The sequence below is a fragment of the Aptenodytes forsteri genome, unplaced genomic scaffold (assembly GCF_000699145.1).
Source record: "Aptenodytes forsteri isolate BGI_AS27 unplaced genomic scaffold, ASM69914v1 Scaffold396, whole genome shotgun sequence".
Lineage (NCBI taxonomy): Eukaryota > Metazoa > Chordata > Aves > Sphenisciformes > Spheniscidae > Aptenodytes > Aptenodytes forsteri.
The window spans coordinates 1,260,560-1,282,556 of NW_008794215.1; the positions used below are offsets into that span (position 1 = coordinate 1,260,560).

A 21,997-nucleotide genomic window follows, 5' to 3' on the forward strand; every position below is an offset into this window, starting at 1 on the left:
CCCAGGGAAGTGGTGGAGTCCCCATCCCTGGAAGTATTTAAAAGACGTGTAGATGAGGCGTTTAGGGACATGGTTTAGTGGGTGGTGGTGTTGGGTCGATAGTTGGGCTCGGTGATCTTAGAGGTCTTTTCCAACCTTAATGATTCTATGATTCTATGATTTTTTTTTTTTACCTTAAGACTTTTACGTCACGGTAAAATCCAAGTCCGATAATTAGGTGTATATTATACACATCTGGGACTGAAATTCCATGTTATTTATCCAACTGTAAGTAAATAATATTTCTTGTTGCTGAAGTGAGAGGAGCAAAGAGATGATACTTCCCGGAGTGGATAACACTGTGTGCTTCCAGTTAATGGCAACCTACTGAAACAAGTTAAACATGGGAATGTAGCTGCACAGGGGGAGCTGTTTATGGGACAGTACGAGGTCAGATTTGGATTATATGTTATGTTAGCAATATATTTGCAGTAAAACAGCAAAGTCAACTGTTAAAAGTAGATCTGTTTTGCAGTGCTTTGTCCTTATATGTTATATATAATCCACAGATTTGATCTTAGCACTCTGCAATGACTGATCCCAGTGGGACTTGTGACATTTCAGCAATATATACCAATAAATGAGATGTGCTACTCTTTTTTCCTTTGCTGTATTTTTAAAACAGCACTCTTAAAAGTGTGGTATTTCTGCCACTAACCATGAGGTGGCATAACATGCACAGCAGAACAACAGTCAAACCTTCCTTTTAATATTCCTTTGTATATCATTTTCCTCAACATATTACATTTTAATGGTGAAAGACAGGGGGTAAAGCTCCTTGAGCTTTTAGAAACTCTACACTATTAGAAAAGCAATGACAAATATACATATTTGTGTGCATGTATGTTGTGGTGCTTTTCATTCTAACAAATAATAATAATGAGCATACTACTACATGATGATGTTAAAAATAAAATCACAATTCTTTTCCTTTTTTTTTTTTGTTTGCTTTCCACTATCTAGTTTTGCTTTTAGCGTTCTGCTTTTTGTAAGTCTGATTTATTCTTTTTCCCAAATCTCTCTTCCTTCACAAGGCTAGCTTCTACAGGCTTGATTTTACTTTCAGATTATTGTAATGTGAAATAGATTTGATGGGTTAAGAATAGCCGCAAGTTTAATTTCTTACTAACTGGGCAGATTAATAGGAGTGTCTTTCAAATCAGATACATATTACACACCCATTAACTACATGTTTGAGTCTAATACTTCCCCAAACACACAGCTTACCTTAACAAGGTGGACTCTTAATTTGGATAAAAACATCTTTATCAGAGCTCATGAATTTAATATTTCATCATCAAAAGCACATCAGAAACGCATTTGTTGAGCGCAGCTTTTTGTATTTGCTTGCTTGAGGAAAAAAGGCCAAAGGCTCTGTAATCCTAAATAAAATCCAATACAGACAAACTTCTTGCAGGTTTGGAAAACCCCCTGGCAAGCCATAAATCAGCAATTGGACTATATGCCATGGGTCTTGCTTCCCTAGTAAACACAGTCTCTATTACAGCTGTCTCATTTTGATCACTGGAGCACCTTACGATAAAGGGATGCAAAAGGGAGGTTATTTTAAGCTGTCAGTGGAGGATACTTTACATAGGAAAAATCCCGATCCTCCCCTTCACAGCCCACAGAGAGAAGAGTGGAAAGATGGAAGAGGCGGGGCCAGGACAAAGGTGTTGTGTGAGCCTTTGTTGGGGGCAACGGGAGCGGGATGCTTGTCCAGGGGAGGCCAGCCGAGAGCCACAGGTGATGGCCAGACTGGCAGGACCCTGCCTGTACTGATGGGGACCCTGTCACCCTGTGCCCAACGAGAAGAGCAGCCACCATCCAGAGATCACCAGCAAAGGTGGCGGTGACAAGGCAGGTCCAAGGTGGAGCTGGGAAGTGACGTCGGTGAGCTGGGGTAAGAGAGGTCCCTGGCCAGGCACAGACATGGCCACAGCACAGCTCAGGTGAGGACCACAGCCCAAGGCCTGGGTTTAAACGCACTTAAATGCAGCTCCTGAGCAAATCAGGGGAGGTCCCCGATGAGGTCTCTCAAGGCTGTTTCCTAGCAGGCTGCTGCAGGTCACAGAGCCCAGGGGTGGGAGCTGGTTGTGGCAGCCAGACCCTCGTGTTCCTCTTGGAGCTCTGGGCTCCTCTGGGTTTCCTCCAGAGCCGCCAACCAGTGCTGGCACCAGGACAGGTCCTGGGGGGGCTCCCATGGGCAGGCAGTGGTCTCCACAGATGTTGTTTTGGTCTCCAAACACTCTGAGGGACATTCCCTACTGCAGTCTAGATACAGCCCCTCATCTAACCTTCAGGGCAAACAGACTTATTTGAATTACAGGGCCTTTAGAAACCAGAACAAGAGTGTGAATATATATGTGTAAGAGTGGCATAGAAGGTTACTGGTTATCACACACCTGAGGATCTGGCTGCAACCTATAAGCCAGACAGCTTTATTTGCTAAGAAAAACAACATGTTACAGTGCGGATTATTAATATCAAACCAAGGTTGTTTAAACAAGTTGTTGGCTTTCATTTGCCCCAGCACTTGGGACTCTCTACCTGCTTGCCACTCTGGTTCTGGCTACACAGATGAAGCAGGGTAAGTACACCCTAGTGACGTTTTATTGAATAGTATGGGCCAACATGGGGAGCTGATTTGTTTGCTCATTTGTAACACAGTTCTCCTTCCAAATATGTCACGTGCTAGGAAATGCTGTAACCCTTCCTTGTATATGATGGTCTACTGGTTGGGCAGGTACACAATGTTGTGGAAAAAGAGAAATTAGATTACTCTTGGAATCACATTCAGCCAACTTATAATTCAGCTTCAGCGAGTCTGCTTGGCACTGACTTACAGGAGTGTTTTGAAAGCCTGGTTGCATATGGCTGGTGTGAAATAAATAGGAAACTGGGACAGAAAGCTTAAAGAAGTGATATTGGGTCCTAGGGGGATAAGCAAAACAAGGAGAATCTTTTTTGCCTTCCTGGTATTATTTATGCATGGCTGCTGTTTATCTTCAGAGTCTGTTGCTGGTTTTGAGAGGCAATAGACCATGCAAGGGCAGCTATTCCACAAAGCTGTCACGTCCAGGACTGTGTTGTGTGGCTGACCAGCAGGGATGCATGTGGAGGCAGGAATTAAATCCGGATGTTTAATTTGTTTAAAATCAAAGATAAACATTCAAACTACAACTTGTGTGAAGGAAATGGAAATTACAGCAAGAAACCATCATTTATCAGCAGTTGCCTATCAACTTCGTGAAAACAGCGCATCTTATATGTAATTGTCAAAGAGCAAGCAGTACAGGCTAGATTTGTGTCCTTAGCTGCTAAATAATTGTTTAGGGTCCTGGACAGCCTAGTGCCCCCTTACAGTGAAGCAGAGTGCTCCTGGCACTCCTGGGTGATCAAGGCTGCTCTGGTATGCTGTAAGCACATCGTCAGCATGCAATGCAGACATAGCTCCAAGGGGCAAACCCTGCAGCAGTAATCTTGATATGAAATATCTTCTTTATGTGCCCATTTTCACAGATCTGAATTCCCTGATTGTCCATAACACATATATTAGTTCGCTCATGAACCCTCTGCAAACTAATGAATCTTTCAGGCTGATCCCCAGTTATGCTTGCAGGGATAGTCAGCTCCCTGGACAGAGAGGAGAGAGAGACCACTTCTTTGAGGCTGTATTGACGAGGGCACCCTCCACCCTATGCAGCCCTAACCCGTCAAGCCTCTGACATGACCTCAGCGTCCAACCCAGCCACCCTGCTGTAAACGCGCTGTTCTGGCAGGCAACGACACGGCCCCATCGCTATGTTGGGCACTATAGAACAGGTTTCTGTCAAAACGCTTACCGTGGTGGGTAAGAGCTGAATTTGTTTGCAAAAAATGTCCTGCAGATGTGGGAGCTGTACATGGAAGGAACATTTTCCCAACTTGAAAAGAAACTTCTTCAGTGTATAAAAAGAGCTCCCAGGTTGTAATTTGTTATAATTAAACTAGATGAGGCTGATACTGGAAGGAGGAAAGCCAATTAGTTTGGGACGTCAATTTTTGTTTGCCACTGTCAAAGTCTGTTAAAGGAGCTTGATGGATTGCTGGGTTGGCTTTTTCAACCAGCTAATCCCCACATGAAACATGGGCAGGAAGCCGGGTGCAGAGAAGCACATTGCAGCTGGCATTGAAAAAAGGCTGCACCGGCCAATGTGGCACTTGGAGGTGACAACGGTGTTGCAACACCTGAGCTGTGGACAACTGGATGGAGAGGTGAAACTCAAGATCCAAACGTGGAGCAGATCCCTGCACAGCAGCTGCAAACAAAGAAAGCCTACACTCAAAAGTGTTTGAAAGACACAAGCCACCAGCTGTTCGGGCTAAAATCTGCCATTTTGGGGCAGGACTACAGGCTTTTGAGTGGTCCAGTTATGTGTTCTCAGGCTTTAAACAAGAAAAGGTAGTCTTGTCACATGCTGACCAGCAACCATACCCCTAGCTTCAAACTCTAATATCCTTATTAATATATGGTAAATACCATCTTCTTAATACCATCTTCTGCACTACTGAAAGAAAGCAGGTATTAAATAAAACCAGGCATAACACCCAGGGTTTTAACTGGTAGAGTTCTATTGAAAATTATTTTTAGTAGCTCATGTCATATCCTAGCACTAATAAAAACCTTCAGCAAATCCAGGCTATGAACTGTTTTGTTTTAGAGAGTTCCTTCAAATCATAACTGAACTTCAAAAAATTTATTTGTTTCAAATTTTTTGTAAAAAATCTCTATGGATAGGAAAGAGCTGGGGACATCAACCCAACCAATAATTCCTCCAGCAACACCAGAAATTGTAATATATAATCACTCTATGTCACTGTACCAGGGAAAAATTCTGTTCATTTCTCGATATAGTTCCTGTTTCCAGGTCCTGAAGACATCAGCTGCTCATTTACAAAACTCGTGGTACCTGGCTCAGTCCTCAGTGAACATGTAGTGCCGTATTTCTGCAGTCACATCTCCAGTTTTGCTATCAGTTAAAGTACCGTTGCAAATCTGATTCTACGTAAAGCTTGAATTAAGCAGAAGCTTGGGGAAAGGAAAAAAAGTCTAAAAGTTTGAAGGACAGATCTTCAGCTGTTCTAAGTTGTTACAGTATGACTTATTAATGCCACCAGAACAGTTTATACCAACTGATAATCTGCTCTGAGGTTTTAAGATTGTCAGCAAGTTCTGTTTTGCAGTACAAACCTAGTCATTTCCTAAAATTGAATGTTACAGTTAAGCTTAAGAAAGCTATCCAAGTTTATTTAGAAAGCCAACACTTATTTCCTATGTAGATGGCTGATCTGGGACTCACCTAAAACCTTACTGAAAGTATGTGTTGCAAAAATAAAGGAAATACTGCTCAAGGCTTCCTACAAAAATGTTAGCCAATATGTTCTACTGCGTTGGAGGACACAGCAATTAACATTCAGATCCATTTATTATTCTCAAGATTTTTTTCCCCAACATGTACAGATTGATTGGTACTATTCTTTGTGTCTCAATTTAGAAAAGAACAACAGTTTCCCTCAGCATTGCAGCGTGCGTTTTGGCTTGTTCTAATGAAGACAAATTCCGCTCAATCAGGGTCGTTCTGTTCATTAAGTGAGACAGATAGCAGACTCGCTGTATTGGTAACGATTCCGAGATTTTAAGCGTATTTGGGAGATACTGGTTTGTGTTCCTCATCTAAAAAGTGATCGATATTTCAGATGGAAGAGAAATCAGGTTCTGTCTGTGCAGAACTTTTGTGGCATGTACACAGTTTTTTGTTAGCAAGCTGAAAACCTGAAGGACCCACAGAAAGGCAGGGTTTAGACACATTCAGACAAATTTGTAAAACATGGTCCAGCAGATGTGTCTGTCTTGGTAGAAAATTAAATAGACGCTTCCAAAGCTCTGCCAGAACAGAGTGTGAATCTGTGCAACCAGCGGGGATGTAGCGCTCCTTCCCTTTCCTCCCACCTGGTCATGAGGGCAACACTAGGTTCAATTGGAGGCCTTTAATCTGCCAGGCCATAATAATTAATGCCAGGAAATTAATGCTGAAACGTAAAGCCAAAATAGGAACTGTGTTGATCATAGGAATCATTGTGCTAGATGCTCAGATATCCCCGCCTCCAAAGTTCTGGAGCCATCACAAACACAGAAGGCTGCGGGCACTGGCTAGGTAGACATCATCATTGTTTAAGGCATCATGTAAAGAACAAAATAATCTTTCGTGCTAAGCAGAAGTAAAATATTACAGAAGTATATATAAATATTTTCACCTTATTAAAATATTACAGCTATAAAGCAGTACACACTGTATCTTCTTCATGATGCCTCAGAAATGATATTATTCATATTAGTTTTGTGACAAACTACCTGTTTTTTAGTGCTAAGATGAGATCTTCAAGATGGGACAAACCTGGTACTTTGCAGTATTCCAGAATATAGGGGAAAAGAGTGTATAAGGGAACACACAAATACACAAGGACAGATGGCATTATCTTCATACAAAGCATCCCTCTTTTTGGCACAGTCTGACTTTACACACACAGACATAACATTTGAGGTATATCCAGTCCTAGGAATACTAAGAGGGGGTTTTATTCAGTTGTCGTTTCTATTGACTTTGTCGTAACACGTACTTCATACTCGGTTTCAGGGAAGGTTAACCTATGTTCAGGTTGTGTTTTCTCCAAAGATGGTGAGGTCTTTGATTTAACTAGCTGGGAAACAGGTGGATGCACCACAAAAGCCTTGTCACCTAAAAATGACAGACTCTACCTCCATTGTATTTATTAGCATCCCCATTAGGTTCATATCGATAAACACCACAAATAGACTTTAGAAGGGAGAGAATCAAGACAAGCCTTCTTCTAGCTCTCATCTGCTCAGACTTGAAAATACGTGATTCAAGAGAAGACTGCAAATTTAGGATCTAAATGTTGTTGGACCAGAACTTACCAGCTGAAGACTGTTTAGGATATTTATGAAGGAACCTAGTGGACCTCTGTTCAGCTTCTGGTGGAGAGGTAGAGGTACACATATCAGAAGGAACATCCTTCCTGACAGTCCCACCAAAGAAACCGTAAAATGAGAAAACCCCAAACCAGAAACAGTCCCAAAACCCTGATGAAGTTTCCACTGAATGCTGAGGCACATAGGCTCTGTGGAGAGACATAACTCTCTGGGGCATACAACTGTGCACAGCACTTTATATAGTAATTAAAAAGAAAGAAACAAAGCATTCTGTTAAAAAGACTGCCAGTTCCCCAGAGAAAATAACTTTGTGTATCACTTTATGCTAGTGGAAACAGAATAGAAAACAAAATACCACAGTTACATACATGTTCTTTCTCTAGAAGTATTTACAAATAACTTTACAAATTTTTACACACATTTTCAGGTTTGTTTGTTTACTTTTAAATTAAGAGCAAAATTAGTCCCCAGAGGCTTCTAAGGCTTCAGTTGGTGCCTTGTACTGTACATTCATGCTTGGCTTCTTTCTGGGAGAAGGGAGGAAAAGAGTTCAAAAATGTGCAAAACACAGACATCTAGAGAGCCCTGGATGTAAGGGTTCCTAGAGACCGACAGCCATAGAGCAGTCGTCCTACTTCTCTTCAAATCAGAGACAGCTACTGGTGGTGGGCTCAGGGCAAAAGAGATTAGGGAGGGAGAAGGAGCCATATATTAGTTGCACTAATTAGATGAGTACATTAGTGCTGGAACATCTGGGTAAGAAGAGTCATAGATCAATTCCTACTGCATACAGCAGTTCAAACAATGCAAGGAGTGGACATCATGAATTCTAAACACAGCATTGAAATGATCTCTTGTACACTGTTAGAGTTTGACTCCTGCTGCATATTTTGGAGTCAGAATTACTGTTCACTGACACAATCTTGACCAGGCACAGTATGATTCTATCAGTCAAAAAATACTGACTTTTTTGAGAAAGACGCACCTTTCTCCTAGTTTTCACAGGTTGTTTTGTTTTCATGCCTTAACACTAAATGTTGTAAAAATATTGAAATTAAAAAAGAAAAAATTTACAATTTACAAGTGTCCATATAAGTAAATTATTCAAAAATTCAAGATCATCTACAAGGGTCTACGAAATAACAATGCTGATAACGACACTGAGCCTGTGGGAAGAACAATCCACGTGCCGTGAGAAACGGATGGTGGGTTTCTTCCAGAATGATGAATCACAAGGTTGGTCTTTTCTTCTAAAATCTGGTTCTTCAGCTACAGCAGCACAAGTCTTGAGTCCATGTTCATTACTTACTTCGACCTAAAAAGCAGAATATATGAATTACTTAAAAAGGAAAACCTATTCTGTTTATCTTCTCATTTGTGAGATGTAAATTCACACCAGCTGACAGGTTAGTAACTAATGAACAAGTGGATAAAACACCTCTGGTGACTAATTTCCTCAGCTGTAAGACCCACATATAAGGTCAAGAATGAATGGCTGGGTACAAAGGGGTAGCTTTGTCTCATGCATACCACAAAGGCAAAAAACATTTGGGGAAAAATACCACAGATAGTGAAACATGTCTGAAGCTCACATAATAATTGATCCTTTTCAGCATAATATATTTTAACAGTATAAGATATATGTTCACCAGGTGATAAAATTCTGACATGACCTGAGTACAAACATGCACATTTGAGCTGGACTCACACTATTTATAGTCCTCACTGCAATCACACTCCTGCTGAATCTATATATTCTCCCATGACTTACTGTAAACCATGTTCACTTGTGTAATCTTGGAAAATCTATGATGGTCTTTCATAGAGATTTTACAGTGGGTAGAGCCTCAGGAGAAGATGCAAACAGGATGGGATCACACAGACCCATCACAGAGCAGTGACCTCTCCACTGGCAGAGTTTCTCAGACACCGCGTTAGTCCCATGAGCAGAAGCTAGCAATGCCCTTAGAAATGCTGGGGACACTAGTAGCACTGGATCAGACCTACTCATCCAAACAGGAATGGGGCACATGTAAACTTTAACTTCTGCAAACCATTAATAATAATAATGACAATGATAATGATGATAAAAAAACATAATGCAAGCCAAAATGCAACTTTTTATTTTTTTCCTTATAGGATCACAGAATCATAGGATCATTTAGGTTGGAAAAGACCTTTAAGATCATCGAGTCCAACCGCAAACCTAACACTGCCAAGTCCACTACTAAACCTACTAAACCATGTACCTAAGCGCCATGTCTACATGTCTTTTAAATACCTCCAGGGATGTTCCATACTTCCCTAGGCAGCCTGTTCCAATGCTTGACAACCCTTTCGGCGAAGAAATATTTCCTAATATCCAATCTAAACCTCCCCTGGCACAACTTGAGGCCGTTTTCTCTTGTCCTAATTTCTTCTAATCCCCATGCTTCTCTCTTTTCCATGTAGCAGTACATGAAGTAATTCTAATCACTACCGAGTGACCTGGCTTTTGATATTGTGCTTGAAACAGATGAAAACACAACAGTCTTCTTTATAGTCCATGTGCTTTAGTCCCAAAGAGAACATGACAATTTTTTTTCCACTCCCTCTGTTGTCTCCTGCCTTACACACATCTTAATTGAAACTGCACTGTTCAGGGCAAAGATCCTGCTTCTCCTTGTCCGGTAGCCTAGTGGCTTTATAGGCAGAATGAAAAGCACAGACAAACTATGATCATTCATATTTGCATTAAAAAATGTTCCCCGAGAGAATAAGTTCAAATTTAACCTCTTCTCAGGGGTGAAAAGGAAAACTAATCTTAGACTTGCTAATCATTAATAATTATGGCAGCACTAAGCAGACATTATACTGAATATGAGTACTAAGCAAAAACAGACTACATAGTTTGGATGAGGCCACAGAACCTTGTATTTTCAATGGGCTATGTTTAGTTAATTTATGAATGAAATAAGGGAAATAAAAGGGGTGAGAAAAAGGGAAATAAAGGCAAGCTTTCATCTATAAAAAGCATCACGCTAATTTTTGCCATGAGTAAAGTGGTAAGGATGGCAAAATATCTGTAACATTTATTAAGGCTTTGCATGTATTTAACAAGCATTATTCATGTTAAATTCTAAGAGAACAGAAATGGAGTTTTTCACAGCCTGGATACCAGAAGACACATGTCTTAGGGATACTATGGATTCTCAGACTATATATAACTGACACAGATAGCAATTAACTTATCAAAAGAAGTCAAGAAGGCTGATGTGCTGCAGAGAGATAAGCATCTCCAAGTTTCTGGCACAATCCACTGACTACTCAAATTGTTTCCAGCAATTTGGCTTTTAATTTGATCACTGATAGTATTTTTCCTCCCTGCTTAGGTAAAGATCCTCTCTGTATCTTTCAGTGCATAAAAGCAAAACATCAATAAAGAAGAAAACACAATATAATTTTTCTTCCAGTTTTACACTCCTAGCAGCCATAAAGAGGCCAAAGAGGGTCCTCCCAGCTGTACAAGAATACCCATACATGGGAAATGGGAAGATGCCATCTATTTTCCAGTATTGCAAGCTCACCGACAACCCCCAAATCCTTTGAGCTACTTAACCAAAACCTGTTATCAAAGAGCAAATGCTCAGATTCTGTGACTTTCCTACTGCAAAACAAATGAACAGATTTTGCAGGAACGTATATATGTGTCTTTTGTAAAAATGTCTTTTTTTTCTCTCCTTTAATTATAGTTAAGTTTATTAAGAAAGTACTAAACATTTATTCACCTAATACTTTAAAATTAACCTCAATGCATGTTTAGAGATTAAAATCTTTTATGAAGAGGTGTAAATGTTGTAGCTGTGGCTTTCTTCCTCCTGGATACCAATTTCACTTTTTCAGTCTCTTGCAGCTTATTCAGAACGGTCAAAAACCCCTTTTGCTGTCATCTTTCCCACAGAAAATGCAGCAAAATTGGCATTTAATGAAACGCTACTGGAAATGCAGATTCCAATGTAGGGGGTGTACTTAATGCCATGTCAAACTGTTCATTGTTTCATTTTGTTGTCTTAATGTGATATTTCTTCCTGTTCTAACATACACCGTCATACTGAGATAGGGCTTTTCTCCTTTTCAAGCCTTCATAATCCTACAATATTTACTCACTAAATTCGACTGAAAGTTTGCTGTGTTTGTTTCTACAAACTGAAAGCTGAAGCATGAATAAAATATATTTAAAAACCATGCAAAAATTAATGAAGACACAAGCAAAGTTCAGGTGTCAAGTGCCCACTCAAAACATTTGATTAGCAGTTGTCCACTTTAAAACTCCCAGCACATGCACACATGTGTACACCAGGAAAAACCTTCAAACCCATTTTAATTCTCTTAGCTGGTAAGTAAAATACAGTAAGTCATTAAATCAGTTTCAGTCAATTAGCTGCACGTGGGTTTCATGTTACATTTAAGATGCACGAATGGCCCGAAGGTAAATTTAAAGACAGAAAGCATCAGGGCAACGATTTACAAGTATCTAAGAAGAATTTCCAAATGAACATCTTCTGTTTTACCACTAATACTTTGAAATATCATCTATTTGAAGTTATCTGAGCTTCTGCCAAAATATATGTACTAGTAATGCCTCCCCATATCTTAATTTATTCCAAATAAAATGAATAGATACGCATCCAAAATTATTCATTAGGTAGCAGAGTAGGAAGAGCCTATGAAAACATGTGGTTTTCATGGCTGGAGCACATGAGTGATGACAAAGAGATAATGAACTTCCAGTGAAACTCTACAGATAGATAGATTTTAAGCTGACTAGCAGTTTTTCAGCAAACCTTTTTCTTTCAGTAGCTAGACAAATGTAAAAGCTTCTGCTTTTCCGTAAATGGGTTAATCTCATTAAGGTTTATGCAGCAGCAGCAGCCATAAACCAGCTCTTTTCTTGCTAAAAAGTCATCAGGGAAGCAATTCCATCCTTCACTGTGAGCCTCTCCTTGCGTTAAGCCAAGGCACGACATGGCAGACATGGTGATATCTACTAATCCCTGCTTTAGCAGATATGTCATCAATGACAAAGTGTCCTTACTTGCATGTTTTATGTGGATTAATTTTTAATTAAGTTCTAATTAAAATATAATTAAATTATTAGTAACCTGATGCCAAAATTATTTCAGGAGAAGGTTAGCTTTCAGTCCAGTTAGAAGGATTAATGTGGTCCATAGGACCAGAACCTTACCTACAGGCTTTACAGGCTTTAACTCAACATGTTCCTGGGGGGGCTGTCGGTAGGAGTATGTGTCAAGTCCGCCTATGAAATCAACTGAAAATACAACAGTTCCAGAAATGAACAAATGGAAATGAAAATATGTCAACTGAAAAAGAAATATGGACAAATTATGTTAAAAAAAGTAGTAAGCGCATGCACAGGTTTGCATACAAGAAATAAACCAAGTAGGTAAAGGTGCTGTGGAAGCTGCTTACAGAAGGCTCTGTGCTCTGTCTTCCCTGGGGTCCATCTAGCCCTGTGCCTGGCAAGACAGGCTCGCCGTTGGCTGACCAGACATGCACACTCCTGCCAGCGGGCGTGCAAAAGGAGCATCCACGGATCTGCAGAGTACGTAAACAGAAGCCACTGTGGGCTAATGTAGCTGCTTCTCTTTAGGGCAATCTCAGCATGTATTTCATAATTCACTTTCAACTCCTTCTGAAGTGTTTAGAAATGTAGGCAGTGGAAACAGGTTAGCTCGTGAGCCTAATTTCACCTAAACTTTTATGACTCAGTGGACTCGCAGGAATGTAACTCACCGAAAAAACCCAAAGGTGTGTCCACTGAGTTAAGAATAAACAGGTGAGAACTGAATGTGAAAAAGCAGCAGCATCTTCTCCGGGTGAACTTGTGGGGACAGGAAGCCTTTTCAGAATCCTTCCACTTTCTCTCAAGATTTCTATGTAAGAAATAATGTGGGGATATCTGCTCTTGAGAAGTTCTTAGTTCCTTCTGTGGTCATAACGGTTTTAAAATAAGACATTTTAGCCTGAGTCTTGTATCTTGTTATTTTTGGTAAGATTTTAAGCAGCTTCAAGAAGCCACACGTCCAAGCTATCCTAGAAATCTTAAAAGCATGTTCATGGGGAAAGTTATTTTTCTGTTGATTTAGAAAGGCTTTTTTGCAGACCTGTGCAGAGCTGACAAATTCACAGCACGTTAGGATTCTTTGGTCACATGGAAAGTAACTGCCTTCATTTGTTTATATATAGGCATATATACAAAAGTCCTAAGCAGAATTTAGATCCTCATTGTGTTAATAGCCGTATGAGCACCTAATAAGAAACAGCCCCTTCGCAGGCAATGTATACACTAGGTAAACAAAGAAAGAAGGAGTGTTCATCCAGGATGAGGGGATGGGGAAATAAGGCTTAGAGATTGAAGGGCTGATGAAATACCCACTGAAATCTGTGGAAATGCTCCTGCTGATTTTAGTTGCCTCTTCTCTTTCCAGTCCAGGAAAGGGGTAGCTTGCCTGAAAACTGAACTTGGTGTACTTCAATCATACAGCACCACCTTAGCCACAAGACTGTTTTCTTAAAACTGTCTGAGCAGGACATAATGCTGAAGAGCTAGCCCAGCCCGAGTGCCAGCCCTAGCCTATCTATCTGCACCTCCTCTTTATAATGGATTTCTTTCATGTTGCAGTTCTCCTTCAGAATGCTGTCACTAAATAAAATAACATACATCAAAATTGCCTTAAGCACTAATGGGACCGAACCCTTACAAGGAGACATATTTGCAGATATATTTTTGTAAAAGTTGACTTTTAAAATATCTAGATGTCTAATGTAAGACATAGTTACTTATTCGGTTTTAGAATAAATCGTGTCCATAGTGATATAATTTTTTTTTTTGTGGTTATATACTTTAGTTTTCCCTGCTCTCTGAAGGGGTTTATTTTTTCTACTGAGGACATGTGATAGAAGGAGTTAGAAAGTATGTTTTTGAGACAATTCGCCACTTCAGAACCACACATCGTTCCTCTCAGCAATCACAAGCATCGTCGGCAACTCTAAGCAGGGAGAGAATTTCAAGTAACTAGTCCTTCTACCAACAAATCGTTTGAAGAAACGAAGTCAATATGTATTAATGATTGACAACATGGACATGTCTTTGTCTGACAAAGAAAATACATTTAATAGCACCATCCAACAAGTTTTGAGATGAGCTGCTCGAACCTGTTTAGCTGAGGCTTTCTCTTTTGCAATCCAAGATGTGTTATATATTATTAAAGTTGAAGTTCGACTTAAAATTCATGTGAAGCTAATTCTCAAGGTAAGAAGCTGCTCTATCACACAAGACAATGCAATGTGCCATTTTTCATTATGCGCTCTATTTTATGGCTGATAGCTCTTTAATAAGAAGATTTATCATCAGTTATTTGAATGATAAGCTACTTTTAGTTTTAAAAATTCAGTCTGATTTTACCTGATATTTTCACCACTTGTATCTAGTATACTTCCAGGACTAAGACCACAAATGGCCATTAAATATAGAAATTTGAACTTTCATTTTCATTTGATACAAAGACATTACTGTGTACGTTTCAGTTCAAACAGACATCTTAGACATCCAACTTTGATTAAATACTTTAAAACTTTACATTGACTGAACTTTTCAGATGCATACATCCCTCTGTTTAATTGGCCAAAAGTAAATAGCAGCAATATTTGTATAGGTTTCCCAAGGGGAAAACATTAGTTTAAGGATGATACTAAATAATTGATTTTGTTTATTTCTGGCCTAGTTAATGGATTATAGAAAATTTCTGCCATAGATTCATAGGACTACAATAATTAACTTCAGAAAGTTGCATATGCCTGGAAGAAAGTTCAACGAAAAAAAGAATTGTATACGGTTCTATAATTCTATGCATTAAATTTAAAAAAAAAACCCAAAACACAACTTGTTAGCAGTAGGGATATTCAGTCACTAAACAAGGAACACCCCATGGAGTCCAGTCATTAACTACAGTCACGCAGGGAGAAACTTAAAATCCTAGGGAGAGGATTTTTTAGCACCCCACAGATAATAGCAGGTTACAGCAGAAGCTAGTTATTTTATCTGCAGCTGGCTGCAAAACATGATCCATATTCCCAGGGAACTGCTCTCTCCTTGTGTCACCTCAGTTTTGTGGTCATGCTGGATGCTTAATGACCAGTGTGAAATGTTCCTTTAGAGTTCACTACCTGCTGGGCTTGGAAGTGCAAATCTGTGCTGGCTGTCCACCGTGGGTAGTCCATTAAAATGATGTTCATTCACTCACGGGCCATATCAGAGGAACAGCTGTCATAATCTGCCTGAGTGAGAAAAGTGCAACACGCTACTGGCTGAAGAAAGTGTATCCACTGTCATCAGTAATTTTGAGGGTTATTCTTTTCTAGATGTATGAAATTTAGAATTGCCTTACTACTATTAATCTAGCGCATTCGCCCATATGCCAGTTAAAATTTGCTTTCCTTTGAAGTTAGTGCAGAAGAATCAGAGCTCAGAAAAAAAGTCCTTTCTCCTTTCCCACCCTCTCATCTGGAATTCAGCTTCTCTGGCAATGTCCCACCGACCTGCTGGCAGGCCCTGTGCAAACAGCTGCCAGGGCTTGTCAGCCCATTGGTATATTACTAATTTCTCCTTTCAAAGTTGGCAAATTCTATGCGTGTCTGGAGGTGCAGGGTATGAACAGAGCAGTGATATGCAGATAGCGCAATTCTTAGTAAATCCTGCAGCCTCTTGGCCTGGAATACCTTAGATCCTATTGATGCTTGCCTCCCCTTTTTATAAATGAGGGTAAGCCCCCAAACTGATGGCTTGAACGGCTCGCACCTCCAGCTGTCCCTTTCCAAGAGAGGGGCAGGCTAGCAACTGCTTGAACACGTGTTTTTATGTACAGAAGATTTTCTTAAACTATGGGGTTCCAAATACTATTTTGCATTCGATTATTTTCCTTGTGCTGCGATTTTTTGAATGGCAACATATTAATGCAATTGCATCATTAAGAAAAGGTATGTAACTGTGGAGAGTGTAACCAGGTCACATAAGTGACAGGTAATAAGAAAAAGAGGCAAAGTCAACAAGAAGGAGGAAGCAAAAATGGAGGATTCATGATAAGTCAGTGCTAGATGCATAAAGTCCAAAATTTGGCCTTTCCAATGTTTGCACTTGTAGCTTATATAAACTTTCCAGATAAGCACGTTTTTTTCCTAGGATCTCTATTTCTTCAGTTACCTTCCATTCTCAGGAGGCACACTGTTCTTACACCCTTCACTGAACCAGTCAGACTGACCCAGCTATCTGTCTGGAGCCAATACTATCCATTTTTCCCTCTTCATACTAAGTCTGAGCACCGAAGCCCCAAGTCGTGTAGCAGAAGAATCACACATTGCTTTGCAGGATCCCAGGAATAGCTTCTCATTTATGTAGAGGACTAAAGGCGGGGAAATGTGTGCAAGACAATTAAGAAAGGGAGAAGAAGAGACGTCAGCAATCATATGCGGCACTGTGATTGCTGCTCTGTCTCTATAAAGTACTAGCAGATGGTAATCAGGTTAAAACAGGATAAAGTAGTAGAACGTTACTAAGAGACAACCTTTTACATAAACTTTTATTACTGGAAGCTAGAAGGGGAATATTTCAGGGTTCCACAGTAATTATTAAGATTTTTAATTATTAATATTTTTTTATTATAAGATCTTCTTATCCCAGATCCCTGAGTCATTCCAAATATGAAAATACCTTTCCAAAATGTTCTCTGTGCCATGTCTTTGAAAGCTTTACGGCCATACCATCCCATTACTGAAGTTAAATGACAGGCTGCCTGATTATGGGTTTTTTCTTCAAGTAAGTACTTCTTAATCGCTTTCAGGTCATCAAGGACTCTTGGCCACTACATGGTAAAAAACCCTAGAAGAGTACAGTCATCACACATAAGGTCTATATGAAAAATACTTACCACAAGTTTATTGTCACTAATTTAGTATCAGAAAATAATATACTTTAAGCTGCAAATATGTAGGAATTCTTTCCTTTAGGCTTCAGCAAACATCCATTTTTCGTGACGTTGTGCTATCTGCAAACCCTTATGCAAAACTTAAGTTGATGAGGAATAGTTTTCCATTTTGGTTTAAAATGTTATTTCTTACTCTTGCTAAATACTTACCAGAGCCTAATCTTTTTGGCAAAGCAAAAAATTACGTTCACACAATACCAAGAGAGAAACAATGCCGTTGAGCTTTCACAACACATACCCAGTCAATCCACTAAAATGGCAGCTCAAGTAGTCAAGAGTAAAGACTGTTGTACAGAAGGCTGCTACAGCTTCAGTCACACCTCCAAACACATGATCTTCACAATAAATGTGCCCAAGTTGGCTTCAGAAGAGACAGAACTCTGAATCTGCTTTTTGAAGTTATGCTTTGATCTTTTTTGGTAGTCTGATTCAGGGCTATATGTTATGTATTAGTGTGCCTTTATATTTCTGCTGAGTTTGATGCCATCAACTACAGAGTTCTTTTAAAAATGTTTAGTGCAGATGCTAGGACTGACTGGAATTGATCTGCTCCACTTACAGTTCATTGCTAAGTTGCAAGTTAGGTGTTTTGTTCCTTCAAGTTGTTCTTTTTCCTATCAATTGAGTCCCACGGGTCTCTATTTCTGGCCTGTTGTTCTTTGTATCCATACCAATTTCTTTTTGCTTCAGTTATCTGTCAGTATGATCCAATTATTTATTTTTGAGACAAAATTTAAGTATCTGTAGCTGCCTGGTTATTATGTATCCAAGAATATCACAACTGCTCTTTCTAATCTTAACTACAAGTCACAGATGCTTTAGTATGTGAAATTAGTGTCCCCTTATATAATGCAGACCCTGTTCAACTCTATTGAATAATTAATGATAAACTTCCTAGAGCAAAGTATTTACAAGATCAAATACACGACGTAAAGCCATGCCTTTTGGAACACTTGTGGTGTTTGAGGAAAGGATTTCTATACATAGAAGAAAGTTCACGTCATCCATTCACAACAGAAGAATATTAACTTTATTTTAAAAAGCAAGTTATAGGACTGGAGGGACTCTTTTTACCATTGAGTGATTCTGGATTTTTGTTCCCACCTTCCCAGGGATGGAAGACTGTTCCTGAACTTTGCTGCTATCATCCTCTGTGACATGATATTTGCTTCATGTGTTTGTATCTTTACTTGTCTTACGAAGAGTGAACAGGAGTGAGCTGAGAATGTTCAGGAGAGCATGTCTGTGTGCATGGCACAGTGGATGACACAAGCCAGAGAGGCAAGGAGCTGCTAGCCTGCTCCTCAAAACTGAGGCTGCAGAGGGGAGCAGCAAACCAGGCAGGCCTTAGAGGCGACGGAGAGAAGGCACTGCTTCGGACTTGGGAGGCCAAACAGAGTCTGCTGCAATTCAAGAAGCCAGAGACTTGGCTGAGACTCAGATGGGAAGCATGGTTCTCCAACTGCATGGACACAGACAACAAGGGAGGAAACGTTATAAACCTCTCATTTCTACTCTGTATGATGTAATAACTCTGAGTTTTCCATTTTGCCTTTTTTGAGTTTAGTGTTGTGGTTTTCTTTGGAGATTCTCTATAAAAGTACATGTGCACATTTGTTTCAAAGCTCTGGCTGACTAAAACTCTGTCACATTCAGCCCTTGCTGCAATTTTTCTTGTCTTTCCTTTATAGCCCTATTTTCAAATCTTTAGTTTAAAATCTGCTTGACATCTCTGCCCGTTAATGTCTTTTGCTGCCAGTCAGGAGAGTCTCCTTCTTCCCTGACCCTTCCTTCCTTTATTAGTAGCTGGCTTTGCTGGGGTCCAGGTACAGAACTGCCTTCTTTAACTTGACAGACTTGACATCTTGAACTTGACACACATGCTGAAACGTATACTTCCAGTAGCCTGAGACGTCAGGTATCAGCTTTTCCAGAAGAACACTGATCTGGTGATATTTTCCACTCTATGATATCAAGCACCTTAATACTGTGCAATGTTGTTTGCCATTTCACATGAGGCAATTCCCATTCCCACATCCTCCTTCTCATTTATTATCCTGCCTTTGCCCCCATGACCATCAGTGATATCCTGTGTAGAAATCCTGCTTCTCCACATGACATCTGCTCCTTAGTGTGGGGCATTGTATGCATTCCCTCCTCTGCAACTACACTGTGCTCACAGCTACACCGTGCTTAGCAGTGGTCTGCTTCAATCCTTGAGGAGGCAGACCCCAAGGCTTTCTACCACACATCTTCCTGGATTTCAGCCTCTTTAAACTCCAAACTACCTTTTTTCCTCTGCTAAGCAGACAATGCTGCCTCCAGCGCTGCTGGAGCCTTTCTCTCTACATCCCAGCAGAAAATCCCACATTCTCCCTCTTTGAGTAACCACAGTAACCAGTAGTCCTACTGTGCCTTCTCTGAATTCGAGTCTACAGATCAGAAACAGAAGTGGATAAACTCCTTCTGTGATCTCCAGATTCTCAATCTTCTCCTGTCAATCTTTTATCTCTGTGGATGAGCACAAACCAGCAAGCTCTAATCTTCTGTTCTTGCCTTTAGTTTTTCAAGACCGGAAAGCCAGTAAAATAACCCATCTGTTGATCAGTGTCATGCCAGCCTTCTCTAGCTCCTGTAAATGCACTACTTCTATGGTACCCCCAGTTTGCCCCAGAATATCTGATCATCCACTATTTCAAAGCCATTGTGGTTGTATCTGGTAAGCTTACTACTTAATCACATCCAAGTGCAGCAATGAGTACTCATTTATCTGTGAGTGCTTCTCTGCAAATTGGGAAACTTATTGCATCTCATACTGTTATTGCTTTTGTTCTGCTCTGTCTTCACCTTCAAGTCATCTTGCTGATCTCTTAATGTTTTTTTTTGACATTACCATCTCTATCACTAACTCAAATTAGCTCCTCAAAACCCCAAAATATAATATGACTACATCCTCAGCTTTGAAAATAGATCTAAGAACGTAGAGCATTACAAAATTGGAGCTTACAATGACCAGTGGTCTTCTCATATATGATGGAGTGGAAAAAGAAATATCACGTGTGTCAGCAAACATGATGGCTAGGAAAATGGTTTTCTCATTGTTAGAAAGTTGGTATCATTTCATATTAAGAGAAAGATGAATGTGCAAAAGAGGAATAGAGTCTGTAACAGGATTAATACTCATTTTGAAGCCACCAGTGAATCATCTGCTAATGATAAAGAAAGATAATGCAATACTGACCTCATCAATAAAAAATCCTCTCCCTGAAGAAAGATGAAGTAAAAAATACACTTTTATGAAAACCTTGTAACTCTCGAATTTCAGTACTCCAAAATAACACATTGTCATGATTAAGGAGGAAAAGAAAATGAGTAGAAATCAATGCCAAGGAATAAGAGTCATCATATAAATGGTGAGAGTCACATTGCGTTACTTGATTTTGCTGCACCTAACCTGTAATATTGAGAAAAACACAGATGTACTGAGATTAAATTTCTGTTAACAAAACCAACTGTATATTTACAGATTCAAGGCAAAAGAATGTCAAATGAAGTTTAAAGTGAGTCCAGCTATGACCCAGATCACAGAGCACTGGTAAGAGAAAGACTTGTTATGATATAAAGCTAATAAAGCATATCAGCAACGCAGACTAAATACAATAAATATAATGCAGACTTTTTGAAAAATAAGGTTTTTTAGCAAGAGGTAATATGTTTTATTTGACCAACTGTCCCAGCTGGAAAACCATATCAGCTGTATCACCCGATTTAGTAAGATAACACCTCTTGCTATAAATCTTGCTTCTCTTATATCCTGAAATCATTAGGGCTATTGAAATAGTACAACTAGAAAATCTGAAAAGTACAACATATAGACAACAAGTCCAGGTTTACAAATAGGAGGAATTTGGAAAGGTGATTTTTATGAAGGGTTGAAGGTGTGATGACATCAGAGACACAGTAAAGAGAACTAAAGAATAGGTTACAGTAAAAATTCAACAGGATAAAAAAAGGGTTTAGCAACTACCCCTTAAATTAGTTTTAATATTTGAATATATTCTCCTTTCTATTGTTCTTTAACTGTGGTTATCTTGTTCTTTAACTGTGGTTATTCTAAGAAATCCTTGTGATACTTTATTTGCATGGGTCTTTCTCTTGCTTTGATTTTACCAATAATCAATATTGTTATCCCTTCCTTTTCCAAACAAAATTGACAACTTTTCTTGGTGGAACATGCTGGTTGCCTTTAGATTTATGGGATTTAGAGGTGACATTTTCAAAGATGGGCAAAACTATGGATAGTTAATTCTTATGTGAATTGTTTGATTTTGCCACATTTTGAGAAAGTATACATTACCAAATAAAATAATCGTCTAAAATTACCTGACTGTGACCTGGAATTTTGGCTTGGTTCAATGTACTTCACTGACTTGTGCTGGTTAGCCATCTCTTTTTGAATTTATACAGTAGCTGTTTTGCAAAGTAGTTGTTTGAGTAACCTCTAAGGCTGTAATGTATGATTATATACGCTGGGATCCATTACATACAATGGGACCCATATTGTACAATTCTTATCATGGATGCTCCCTCAAAAACAAGGGAAAAAAAAAAAAGCTTTGGCTTTTTTAGTGCTGTATTTCAAAGCTCAGTATTGTTAGAAAGGAATTGTGAATAAACCTCAGCTTCAGGAAAATTCAATCAGCTGGTCTGTATGGATCTGTTTTCATTTTTGAGGTTATTGTCTGTAAGGAAAACGGGAGGACACTTCTTTCTTCTAAAATGAAACCTCACCATCACTCTCTCAGACCAGACACAGGCACAAGGCAAAAGGCATTGAGAACTCTGGTCACCTAAACTGCTAATTCATCCACAAGTCTGTTGAGTGTGTCAAACACGTTGAGATATGTATAATGGGAAGCGGTAG

The 21,997-nt window shown here is 39.4% G+C and overlaps 1 protein-coding gene across 1 annotated transcript in view; it reads right to left on the reverse strand.

Annotated features, from left to right (window-relative positions):
• Nucleotides 1-7,339: 7,339 nt before the first annotated feature.
• Nucleotides 7,340-21,997, reverse strand: part of NKAIN3 (Na+/K+ transporting ATPase interacting 3) — a 198,555-nt gene continuing 183,897 nt past the window's right edge. Inside the window, exon 5 of the mRNA XM_009285433.2 lies at nt 7,340-8,348. Within this exon, the coding sequence (XP_009283708.1) occupies nt 8,335-8,348 (14 nt within the window). The 3' untranslated portion in view covers nt 7,340-8,334. The remainder of the gene's footprint in view (nt 8,349-21,997) is intronic.